The 13580-nt window shown below is 35.2% G+C and overlaps 1 protein-coding gene across 11 annotated transcripts in view; it reads left to right on the forward strand.

Annotated features, from left to right (window-relative positions):
* Window positions 1-13580, forward strand: part of Msp300 (Muscle-specific protein 300 kDa) — a 168795-nt gene that overhangs the window by 89295 nt on the left and 65920 nt on the right. For 9 of the 11 annotated variants that reach the window (XM_053757134.1, XM_053757133.1, XM_053757130.1 and 6 more), the window contains 13 exons: window positions 57-131; window positions 521-4248; window positions 4531-4708; window positions 4788-4973; window positions 5161-5508; window positions 5618-5878; window positions 6005-6475; window positions 6567-7865; window positions 7949-8122; window positions 9083-9184; window positions 9592-9829; window positions 9991-10325; window positions 10428-12878. In XM_053757134.1, coding sequence (XP_053613109.1) covers window positions 57-131; window positions 521-4248; window positions 4531-4708; window positions 4788-4973; window positions 5161-5508; window positions 5618-5878; window positions 6005-6475; window positions 6567-7865; window positions 7949-8122; window positions 9083-9184; window positions 9592-9829; window positions 9991-10325; window positions 10428-12878 — 9846 coding nt within the window. The remainder of the gene's footprint in view (window positions 1-56; window positions 132-520; window positions 4249-4530; window positions 4709-4787; window positions 4974-5160; window positions 5509-5617; window positions 5879-6004; window positions 6476-6566; window positions 7866-7948; window positions 8123-9082; window positions 9185-9591; window positions 9830-9990; window positions 10326-10427; window positions 12879-13580) is intronic. The other 2 variants (XM_053757137.1, XM_053757136.1) reach the window with 2 other exon arrangements.

The following is a 13580-nucleotide window of genomic DNA, read 5'->3' on the forward strand; positions in this document are numbered from 1 at the left end:
ATGTTTATTTTATTTTTTGTTGTTTTCAATTAATTTCATCAAAAAATTTCGAACAGGATTTATGTAAAGCGATTGATAATCATGACAATGATATGAGCGCACTCATAAGATTGGGAGAAGCTTTGGATCAAGTAAGATTAAAAATAGGATGAGCAGTATCCTAAGCACTGTAGGATTATAGTCTAATTTTCAGTAGACCTCTAATTTCACAAAAGTACCTAATATTTAGAAAATTCTAACAAGAGGGATTAAGACAATCTGCTTGTATGTATCTACAAAATTATAATCTCTTTTTAATATGTTTAATGCGATATTACGACTACTACTACTAATTATTAAATTAGAGGTAATGGTTTATGGGTTATTTCTTATTCTTACAAAATTCATATTATGTTGTTCTTCAATATGTACTTACAAACCTACTTCTGAAAGTCGTTACTAATGGTAGATGTTGTAGATTAGTTTAAACCTATTTTTCTTATAATATCAATTTGTTAATAAACGGATATATATTTTACAGGCTATTTTAGCAAACTTAAAGAAGACCGAAAACGATGTCGATAAAATAACAGACGAGTTCAGTGACTTGATTGAAAATTGTAATGATACAAGAATTACAATGAATTTACAACAAATGACATCACGCTTCCAATCAGTTCAATCAACGGCAAAAGAACTCGTCAAGAAATGTGAGCAAGCTGTCAATGATCATAATGCTTATCAAGATAAATACAATCAATGTACAGATTGGATCAAAGCAGCTCAACATAAATTTGATGAATGTAATAAGAGCTTATCCAACACTCCTGAAGGCATAAGTGCCAAAAGGGAGAGTCTCAATGATTTGCTTAGTCAAAGGCGTAATGCTACGCTGCTTGTAAACAACACTTTTGAAATGGGAGAGAAATGTTACCCATCTACATCCCTTGAAGGTAAAGAATTAATTGAACAACAACTACATGATATCCAACAGGCTATCGATAATCTGTATGATAACATCACTAAAGCAGAAAGAAATTTGGATTCCGAACTGAATAAGTGGTCATCATTTGAAGATAATCTAAAGTCAGTTCAACAGTGGCTGTCACTGGCTGAAAAGAATTTGCCTAAAGAAATTGAACTAAGAGCAACATTAGATGAAAAACGAAATCAACTAAACGTATACAGAACCTACCTTCAAGATGCCATTTCACATCAACAAGATATTATAAATTTAGATGAAAGAGCACAATCTCTTCCTGATGTAACTAAAGACATCACCAAGGAAATTAGTCAGCTGAAACAGCGACATGCATCTATTCTATCAAGAGCCAAACAATTCGTTGAACAATACGAAGCTATAGTTAATAACCATCAACAGTACACTAAAGCTGTCATGGACTTGCAAGAGTGGATAGAAGCCACACATAATACAGCAGAACTTTGGGGTGACGTTAACTTGGAACGAGTTGCTCTGAGTAGTAATTGTGAGAAACTCAAGTCATTACAGTTAAGTTTACCTGAAGAAAAGAATAGAATTGATAAAATTCGTTCGTTAGGAGAGAAAGTTTTACCTGGAACGATAAGCAATGGACAAGCAAATATTAGAAATCAAATTGATGCATCTCACCAAGAATGGGAAGGTTTAGTATCTTACATCAATAAGACTATCGAGTCGCTAGAAAATAAAATACAACAATGGAATGAGTACGAAAATATGAAAGATCAATGTTTGACTTGGATAAGAAATACAGATACTCAAATTCATGCAGTTGACTTAAAAGCAACATTACCTGAGAAACTAGAACAATTCAATAAATTCCAGGAATTGCAAGGTGAGGTTCGGGCCAAAGAACTTGAAATTGATAATATTACTGAGAAGGCACAAAACCTTTACACCGGTATTTTGGGGCCTCGTGGTTCTCAAATATCTGACTTGTCTGTAAAATATCAAAGTCTTTCGCAAAAGGTTAAAGACTTGACTAACAGATGGCAACAATACGTAAAAACACACCAAGAGTTTGCAAGTAACGTGGCTGAATGCTCGCAATGGATCGAGGAACTGAGAGATAAGTTAGATTTCTGTGCTGACTTGAGCTCTTGCTCCCAGGACGATTTAGAGACCAAACTAGTACTTATACAAAACTTACTACTAACTAAAGATGAAGGTTTTACTAAAGTGCAAACTTTGGTGGAACTAGCTCAAAACGTAATGGCCAATACAGCTCCATCTGGCCACGAAGCAATAAATAATTCTCTTGTAGCATTACAAGAGCAATGGTCTGCTTTATTATCAAGAATGATCGAAACAAAGAGTATGCTGGATGATTCTGTTACTAAATGGGCTGGATTCCTCGAACAAATACAGTTAATAGACAAAAGTAATAACTGGCTTGAAAACATGCTTGCAGAGTTGACTCCATTTGAATCATCAATACTTGATAAGAGAGCACAGCTCGAAAAACTTAAAGAAGTTGAAGAAAAAGCTCGCTGTGATCGATTAGACGTTGATACACTAAAAGCAAAAGCTGCAGAAATGATTGCTAGTGGGCAACAAAACCAAGCTGCTTCCAGAGCTCAAGAAACCTTGAACAAGTTTGATACTTTGTATGATAAGGTCAAAAAGTTACTTGCTGATCGTGAAGAACAATATAAGGATCACAGGCTATATAAAGAAGCACATGATGAACTCATACAGTGGCTCACAAGAGCAAGAGAAAAGGTTCCATCGCTGAAATCGAAACCTTTAAGTGATAAATTAGCTATTGAAAACTCGGTTGCACCTCTTGAAGCTCTTATTAATAAACAAGCACAAGGAGAACTACTTCTAGAACACTTACAACATACCGGTGAAGTTGTTCTTGCAAGTACTTCCCCTGAAGGTCAAACAGTTATCAAGAATGAGATGAAGGCGTTGAAAGAAAGTTTTGATGATCTTTTCAATGAGATAAAACAGCAGAAGAGTCAATTAGAAGATACAGTGAACCAATGGCGAGAATACAAAGATGAATATGAGAGATTGTCTGACTGGTTACAACAAAAAGAAATCCTCATCAAAAATCACAAACTTGCACTTTTAGGCACTGCCAAAGAAAAGGGTGCTCAAGTAAACGAAGTAAAAGAAATCGTTGACCAATTGAACAAAGGCAAAGATGATATTGATAACTTCAATGCTTCCGCTGCTGGCCTGCTCTCCTCACACCTTGATACTTATGTAAATAATCAACTAAGACATCTTAACTCCAGATATCAAGTACTAGTAAATATGGCCAATGATGTTCTTAAAAAAGTTGAAACAAATTACGAACAACACCAAGCTTATGATGATAACTACGCAAACACCAAAAAATGGATTGATGATGCTTGGGAAATTACCCGAAGTGGCAGTGAAGCTGGTAGTAACAGCAGTAAAGAATGTTTGCAGAAAAGGCTAGAACAAATTGAAGATTTACTAAAACGTCGTGAAGAAGGTCAGAACCTTGTACACGCAACCATAAACAGTGGTGAAAAAGTGTTGAGAAATACTAGATCTGATGGCAAAGACAAAATTAACACTGAGTTGAAAGAACTACAAAATGAATGGGATCGTCTTGTAAAGAAGATGACAACAGCAAAGGTTCATCTCGAAACTGCTATGCTCCAATGGGCAGACTATAGCTCCAGTTACTCACAACTACAACAATGGATCTCAGATAGAGAAGCAAAATTACAAGAAGTGTGTGAACAAAAGGTCGCCAAGTCCAAAAAGGGCCAAGATCGCCTTGCTGGTCTTACCACCGGCCTTGGTCTGGGCGAGCGAAAAGCCACGCTCCGTCAAACAAACAATATTGTGCAAGATATCGTTTCGTTTGAACCTATGATTCAGTCTGTAACTTCTAAGGCTTCAGAACTTATGCAACAGGCTCCAGCATCTGAAATTACCACTAAATATGAATCGTTATCCAAGCAAGCCAAAGATTTATATGAAAAACAGAAAGAGACAGTTGAACAACATCAAGCATTTATCGACGCTGGTTCAGACTTTGTTCAATGGATCAGAGCTGCAAAAGAACGACTAGGAAAGTGTTCAGATGCAACTGGAGATAAAGAATCATTAAGTAGCAAAATCTCACAACTTAAAGTATTGGAAAGTGAACTACCTGAAGGTCAAGCAAAGTTGCAAAAAGCGCTTGAGCAGGGTGAAATATCCTGTGGTTTAGCCGATGATGATGATAGAGAAGATATAGAGGAAGAAGTCGCTCTTATGCAAGAAGAATATGATACCTATGTGTAAGTGTTTTAGTTTATTTAAAAAAAAGCCTATTTTGTGCCTTGCTGCTGGACAAGGGTCTCTCCTTTCTGCTTCCATAACTCTTGATTCAAAGTGAGTTTCCGCTATTCTGGCAAGAAGCGCTGGATATCGTCGCGCCACCTCGTTCTAGGTCTGCCTCTCTGCCGCCGACATTCTGGTTCCTAAACGTGTGGCTACATTTGCCCATTTATCCGGCTACTTAAATTACTATATTTTTATTGTACTTAGTTGTCTTCTAATACAGTTATTATTTCCTTTAGTGAACAGCTTAATAACACCAAAGCCCTGATTGAAGGCGGTATCGTGAAGTGGACAGAATATGAAGAGCAATACAAGGAAGCCCTAGATTGGTTGTCGAAGACTGAAAAACTAGTACAATCATTTAACAAACTACAAAATAACTTGGAGCAAAAGAAGGTTGTTCTCGAGGAGTTTCAGGTAAATAACATTTTTGAATTCGTGAAAATGAGATGTCTATTTCTAGATGTATTGTCTAACCAATTTCGTTTTTGCTTAGGGACATCTACAAATGTTATTTGACTGGCAAGCTGAACTTGACAAACTGAACATGCGCGCGCAAACTTTATTAGAAACCTGCGCTGACACAAGGATATCTAATGGCATCACCCAGCTCACTACCAAGTATAATGCTTTGCTGTCCCTGGCCAAGGAAGTCATGAAGAGGCTGGAACTCCACTACCAAGTAAGTAATGGCTAATAAAATATTTATACTTAACTGCAATTAATTCATAATAAATTAAAGACACAAGAAATTATTGTGAATATCCTGAATGGATCCTATAATTATTATCAATTATATATTTACAATGATTTCTTTGTTTATAATCGTAAAATTATTAACGTCAGCATATTAATGCAATTTTTAATAGGAACATCAACAACACAATGCCCTATATGGAGAATGTCAAGACTGGCTGGATAGAACTCGGGAAAAGCTCAACCAATGTGCTGAAATACCAAATACGTTACCTGAAGTTAACAGCAAACTTAATACTGTGAAGCTTTTACGACAGTCACTGGAGCAAGGTCAAAACAAACTGAGGTATCTTCTGGAACTAAAAGAAAAAGTTATAATGAACACAGAGCAAACAGGAGCTGCTAAAATACAAGAGGACACTGATAACCTGAAACAAGAGTTTGATAAATTAATAGCAGATTTGCAAGATGTAAGGAATAAGCTTACTAGCAGAGCTGCTCAATTTGATGACATATCGAAGGTAAGATTTTTTTCTAAGTATTTATAAGTTGTACGTCATTTTAATAAACGTATATTTATTAAATAAATAAATAACACTAATTGAGTTATGTTTTAATTATAATTTGCAGATACACAAACTATTGGTTGAATGGTTAGATGACATCGATCAAAAGTTACAATCTGATGATTCATTGATGAACGACTTATCGGAAAAGAAAGCAAAACTGGAGAAATTCAAGACCTTCAACAGAGACATCGATTCTCATAGTGATCTCGTTAAGAAGCTCAATGAAAAACTGAAAGAGGATGGTTCGTTAAAGAATAAGGATATAGATGATACTTTGAAACGCTATGATAGTATCAGAAAGACTGTAAATGAAATGATTAGCGTAAGTATTAACTCAATATTCTCAATAAAAAATATTCAGTACTATTTAATTTGAGGTATTAATATTTTTTAAGTGTTTTTAATATGTTTATTTATAATTGCTCTGATCTGTTTTGTATGATTTTAGAAACTGGAAGATTATGTCAACTCTCACATACAATATAAAGAGGCATACGACAACTTCTACGACTGGATACGCAATTGCAAGATTGAAATACAACAGTGCTCTGACTCACATGGAGAAAAGGAAGAAGTACAGAAAAAACTTCAAAAAGTCAACAAAATAACAGAATCCTTGCCCAAAGGAGAAGATCTGCTTAAGAAAACTATCAAACTTAGTGAAGCTGTTTTGACCACAACGAGTAATGAAGGCAAAGACAGTATCAACCAAGAAATTAAACAGTTACAGATAGAATGGGAGAACCTTCAGCAAATATGCAAAGATACTAAGAAACTATTAGAAAAGTGTCTTTCTGCTTGGGCAGATTTCTTGGAAACTTCAGATAAAATGAGCAAATGGGTAAAAGATTTCGACAATAAGCTGAAAGCAGTGCAGAAAGTTGATAAAATTACGCCTGAACATCTTGAAAAGTGCCGAGTAAGTATTGTTTAGTTATTAAATCAGTTATATATCATATTCCATTTATATGTAATCTAGTTTTATCTAAATACACAATTCAATTTTATAGGAACTTTTGACTGAAGCATTAGGACACAAGCATGTTTTAGAAGAATTGAATGACCGATGTGAAAATCTCATGGAGTTAAGCGCATGTGCTTGGGTTCGTGATAAAACAGTCAATCTGCAGACAGAATACACTACCTTACTGACCAAAATTCAAGGTTTGGTTTCTAATGGCGAAAAGAATCTATCAGATCACACGGAATTCATAAAAGCTAAGCAAGATTTACAGCAATGGCTTGAAACGGCTCATGGTACTGTTCATGACTCCATTGGAGTTGGTGATGTTGATACCACTAAAGATAAGCTTGAAACTGTTAAATTGGTTAGCAACCGTATGACTGAAGGTCACCACCTTTTAGTTGTATTACAAGAAGCATTTAAGAAAGCATTAAATAATACCCCACCTGAAGAACAAGATGGTTTGAGAAATGATGTCAAAGTACTTCAAGAAAGCTGGGACCAATTGAAGATTGATCTGAATTCAATAACTGCTCAACTTAAAGCAGCCATAGGAAAGTGGGATGACTTTGAAGATTCTAAAAACAAGATGAATCAATGGATCAAAGATACTGAACAAAACTTGGATAAAGTGCCACCTGCAAGTGGTGAACTTGGTGAAATGAAAACACTCCTTGAAAAATACAAACATATCGAAGAGGAAATTGACAACAAGAAACCTGAATTAGAGAGATTGAAGGGTGAAGCTGCTGAGCTCAGTGGATGGGCTAAGAAACCTGCAGTAAAAGAATCAGTCACGGAAATTGAAAGGAAATGTAATGCTCTACGAGCAAAGTGTGCTGCTAAGAAAGCTGAACTAGAATCTGATATCAAAGACTACAATCAATATCACCAGTCACTGCAAGACACAGAAAAGTGGTTACTGCAGATATCCTTCCAACTCATGGCTCACAATTCACTGTATATATCTAACAGAGAGCAAACTGAGGAACAGCTTGCACAACATGCTGTGTTATTAGATGATATTCAGAAATACAGAACAACTCTTGACGAGTTAGAAGCTAAAGGCAAAGCACAGATTGAAAGATATGAAGCTACTACACCATCAATCAAAGACACAGTTGGAAAGCAGCTGAAGAATGTAAACGATAGCCACAAGTCTTTATTAGCTACCGCTCTGCAGATCGAACGTCGTCTCAGAGAGGGACTCGCGAAATTCAAAGAATATGAAGATACTCTTGAGAGCATTCTTAATAATCTTGATGAATGTGAGCCTGCTATAACCGAGCTTGATATTCCAGTTGATGGATTAGCTCACGGCCGTGAATTACTAGATAAAGCAAGGGTAAGTTCTTAATTTTTTTATGTAAAATATAAATGCATTTTATGGAAAGATTTAAAAGAAATAATAAATATACGTCTGTCTAGTCTCTCCACAACCGCCTGCAAACAGAGAAGAGTCGCCTTTCTGCAGCCGTGGCAGCGTGCTCAGCAGCTGCTGCGTCGGTTTCCCGTCCGTCTTCACCAGCAGACTCAGCCCCATTGCCAATTCCACCAAGAGAGCTTCACGTGCGAGCTCGCCTTGAAGACCTAATTGACCAGGTACTGGCTGCTTCTACTAAAATACTAGCTTCAGATGTTTTGACTTCTTTCTGATCTATGTGCTTGTATGCAATAACAAATTTTGGTTCTTTAGACAACATGTCAGGCTATGTGATTCTACACTCTCTTAATCTCGTAGAGAAAAGTTAACATTTCTTGGTCTTAAAAAATTAGATAAAGTATTACTGAAGTGTTGAGTTCAAAACTGTTACATTTTTACAATGATTAGTTACATTTATTAAATGAGCTAAACTAGCGATTACATTTGACGGTTCTCTTTATCAATCTAATAAGCATTCATCACGATTTTCTCAGAATGATTCTTAGCAATAAGTAATTCCAATAACTTCAAGTCTCCTTGAGCTTGCCAGGTCTACAAAAGAACAAAACCAACGAGTTGTTTTATTAGATTCAGAGTAAGGTCTTGATTTCCTTATAGTAAAATGGAATGTAGATAGATTCGGTGGTGTAGTTAGGGCTTTTCGTTGGCAATGTATTTTTGTGCACCTGGTGTTCCTGGATCAAGATGGTTGACATTTAAGTTAAAAAATTGTTAATGTTCAATTTTTTGAAAATAATTTCCCTTCCTATCAAAACGACTCATAGCGAAATCGTCTTGACTCAGATGCTAAATAACTATTTGCCTTAAACTTTGCACTGCGTGAATCATAAGTGTATATCGTTTTGCACATTTCTATATAAATATTTCAAAGTTTTTCATCAAACAAACACTTATTATTTCACATAAACCGCTTTCTACAAAAAAGTCCCAATGACACAAAAAAATCCCAAGTCACAAATGTTCTCATAGGATTTTAATGAAATAAAACCATTCAACTGATTTTTACATGATCAGTTTCGTTTGTGGGTATCATAATTAAAGTCCTATATTTAACCAACATGTTTGAACACTAATTCGCACTGTTTTCGTTGTTGTGTGATGCATGGTTTGTTTTATAGACACATGTCAATGATGTAGCCAGTGTACCTCGCATTCAGTCGATTTTGAAGAGCGTAGAGGCACCGGAATTTAATGAAAAGTTGATGACTTTTGAACAAAGGGTGAGTTAATTCGGAAGAAATACCTCCAATATTCTGTTTAAGAAATAGGAACATGAGAAATGCGAACTATATCGCTACGGAGTCAATGATTTCGATACAATATACATATTCATAATGATTTATGTGTTCATTGATGGGGCCAACATCATCAAAATAAATATACTAATATCTATAAAATTAGTTAAAATGTATTAAGTAATGTATGTATAGTTCTATAAATTAGTATTAACATAACAGTAATTATTGTGATTCATGCTATATGAAATAATTATTACACCTTCAAAAACACATATATTAATATTGTAGAATATACTTAGTATTCGTACACGTTTGAACTTTTATCACAGTAGAAACATATTTTATAGAATACATAATTTAGGAATTAATCGAACATATTTTTACTAAAGGTGCAAAGTCATTTGGAAACTTTGGGAGAAGCCGTCCAAGGAATGGAGGACGCAATGAAGCAAGTGATTGAAATCCAAGAATGGATCAACATCCACAAAGCACTGGCTCGAGACTGGCTCGCCAATCCGTCCAAACTAAGGCCGGAGGCAGCTAAACAAGACATGGCTGCAATGAACGATGCTTTAGTGTCCCTTGCCGAGAAGAGGAACAGGCTTCTGACTGAAATTCCAACAGAAGGTAGTATTAGTTTTTAAGACATATTTTAGTATTTTGTTTTAGATATATATAGATAGAATTCTAATGACATTTATATGCATAAATGTCATTAGAATTCAATTTTAGGTCATGAACATTAGTAAAAATCTATATAATAATAATAATAATATTTTTTTTTTTAGGTTTGGAAGATGAAATAAGCTTAGAAGAAGAACTGGATACCTTAGAGGAAGCTATCCTAAAAGCAATTGAAAGAGAAAAGGGTAACCAGGCAATCATTGATGATTTCAGACACAAATGCCAAGAAATCCATGACTTCTTCGATTCTGTTCTAAAAAAGATGTGTTTAGCAGATAAAGGCTCTGGTTTACCTTGTCCACAGAAATTAAGTGCTTTGAAAGAATTATCTTCAGAATTTGGACAAGCTGGAAAAGATAAAGTTGATAATATTAAGACAGTGGGATCAAAAGTTATCAATATCGTTAGTAATTTGGAATCGCAACAAGTTGAAGAACAAGTAAGTATTTATAGTCCTAATCAACGGAATAAAATTATCAAGTGTTTATGTTTTTACTTTATAATTTAATACTTCGATTTCTGATTGGTACTTTTTTTACAGATGAAGTCGGTTGAAAGAAGATATAATGACATTGCGAAAAGAATTCAACGAAAATTGCAAATGCTGGAGATCACATACAAAGCTATTGATGGTACCAAGAGTGAAGTTGCAGCACAAAATGATTGGATGCAAAAAGAGATTGATAACATACTTCATCCAGAACCTCTTGGTTATGAAAGCAAATCAGTAAAGGAAAGACAAAAGAAGGTAGCTAGTCTGTTGAAAGAAAATGACGCCAAAAAGACTGTTATCGATTCATTAGAAAAGAAAGTAAGCAATATACAATCAGAACTTGAGCCTTCGGAACAAATGCAATTAGAGTCAGAATTATCTGAACTGTCATCTAAGCAAAAACAATTAGCCACTCTTATTAAACAAGAAATTGAAAGGTTAGGTACATGTGCTGAAGATAGAAAGAAACTAGAAAACGACATCGAAAAGGCAAAGAACTGGCTGAAAGTTAAACTGGCTGAAATTAAAAAATTAGGCGGTCCCGTCCCATTGGAAGTTGCTAAAGTTGAAAAGGAAATTGCCATTCATAGAAAACATCAAGGTGAACTATCTGATTTCCATGACGATACGCTTACTGAAGTTATGCGTCGAGGTAACGCTGTATCTAAAGACTGTTCCAATGAAGAAAGGGCGAAACTACAGAATATATTAGAAGAATTGAATAAGTCATATACTAGTGGAAAAGTTGATATTGATGAAAAACTAGCAGCATTAAACAAGTTATTACAAGGTAGAAATGACTTTGAAACAGAAGTTGCAAAATGCCAGAGCTGGTTGAATGAGGCGGAAGTAGCAGCAACTCCTGAATTACGAACAAGCAGTTTGCAGCTGCTAGAAGAACAATTGGCCAAATTTGAAAAACTTAGCAAAGAAGCTGAAGATGTAGAAAAGAACATCACCAAAATCAAAGACAAATCTAAAGATATTATGGACACATTATCTGATTCAAATAAGCTGCAGCTAAAAGAGCAGGTTAATATATTGTCTGACAGGTTTGCTAGGATAAATGCTATCATAAATGACAAGAAGAATCTTCTACTGAAACATATTAAAGAATACAAAGACGCTGCCGCCAAGATCGCGGCTGCTCTTGAGTTCTTACATGAAATTCAAAATAAGATTAAAGCTCTCAATAAACCGATTGGCAGTAAAGTCGAAGATGTTCAGCCAATTATTCAAGCATATGAATCTATTCTCACTGACCTAAAGAAAAATAAGGCAATGCTTAACGAATTACAAGGCAGCAATTTGCACAATATACAGGATATCCTTACCCAACAAGATGACCTAATGAGCACAATAGAAGATCAGATATCGAAACTCAAACAACTTCTGTTACTGCGCGAGCAATTCTTTGCCCTTATTAAAGAAATTGAGGAATTCATTGCTAAGTACACTGATCTCACATCGGAAATCGAGAAATCAAATGACTCCCTTGAAGATAAAATCAAACGTTACGATGACATTATTGTTAAGATACAAGGTTGTGAAGCGTTATTAGCCACTGCAACTGATAAAGGTCAACAAATCGCAGCTGAGGGTACTGTCATCGATAGGAATAATATTACTGAACTCTTGCAGTCTCTGAAACAACAGCTTTTGACACTTAGAAGATCAGTAGAATCCAAGAGGCAAGAGCATGAACGCGCAGCAGCAGAACACAAGAAATTGGCTGCTGATTTATCTGATATTTTACAATGGCTTCACGATAATGAAGCTGCTGTACATTCAAGACCTCTACTCAGCAGAGACGTCGCAAGTGTTGACAAAAAACTTATCGAACATGTAGCCTTAGCTAAGAATGTGCAATCATATCTTGATAAACTTACGAAGATAACAGATATCATCAAAAATGATGATGGAGTTCCTGGCTCATTATTAGAAATGGTATCTGAAGCTAACTCTCTAAAGACATCGCTACCAGAAGAGTTAGGGAACAGAGAAAAGTACTTGCAAGATAATAAGAAACTAAGACAACAATATATTCAGTTAGTTGAAAAACTAAACATCTGGGTTAATGAGGCTGACATTAGATTAAATATGGGCAAAAATGGGACAGATTTTGAAAACATAGAGACAGATCTGGAAGAGCATAAGTCATTCTTCAATACTTCCGAGCCAGAAATGAAGGATTTAGTAGGGAAGCGAATGCAAGATATCGTGGACAAAATATGGCCTTCATTGGCGGCATCAGAACAAGACGAATTGTCGAAAGATCATCAGAAACACAATCAACTATTGAAGAATACGTTGAATTCGGCGAAATCGCGCCAGGCACAGTTGGAGCAAGACTTGGAGATCTGGAAGGACTTCTGTCAATTGGTGGAGAAAATCAAGGCTATTTTAGAGAAAAATGACGTAATAGATGAGCCAGTGAAGTCAGTGGACAACTTGAGGATGCACCTCGAGAAGTTGAAACACGCCAAGAATGATTTGGAGGTGAGTTTCTATATACTTATTTCTCATAATTAACAGTGGTTGATTTTGACACACTTTTAAAATAAGTTATCGATAAAATTGTATTTATGTTTGGAATCAGTACACACAAAAATACAAATTCGTAAATGATTAGTGACGATGCGTGTGTACTCCGTATGAGTTGTTATATGACAGAATTTAAATACTAGCGCCATCTATCAAATTTTTCTCGAATTAAAGAGTAAGGATTAACTAAAGTATTCAGTCGTAATTTTCATAACATCGAAATTATATATAATATTTTACAATAATAACAAAACTATATTTGAGATCCTCATCGAGCCCTTTTATATGATATACTTATGACACAACTAGCTGCGCCCCGGGGCTTCACTCCCGTGGGAATTTCGGAACAAAAAGTATCCTATGTATTATTCCAGGTTATATTTCTAGCCGTGTACCAAATTTTATAACAATAATTTCATAACAATCCGTCCAGTAGATTTCGCGTGAAAGAATTACAAATATACATACACACAGTGTTACATCCTTACAAACTTTCGCATTTATAATATTCGTAGGATAAGGTTTGAAAAACTGTTTTTTTTTTAAATTTCCTAATTTATCCCCTAAAAACATAATAATTTACCCTGCACGTCTGTATTTGGTTCATAAGATTACACCATTTTACCAAATATCAATTAATTTGGTCCACTAGATTCG

The sequence above is a fragment of the Plodia interpunctella genome, chromosome 16 (genome assembly GCF_027563975.2).
Source record: "Plodia interpunctella isolate USDA-ARS_2022_Savannah chromosome 16, ilPloInte3.2, whole genome shotgun sequence".
Taxonomy (NCBI): domain Eukaryota; kingdom Metazoa; phylum Arthropoda; class Insecta; order Lepidoptera; family Pyralidae; genus Plodia; species Plodia interpunctella.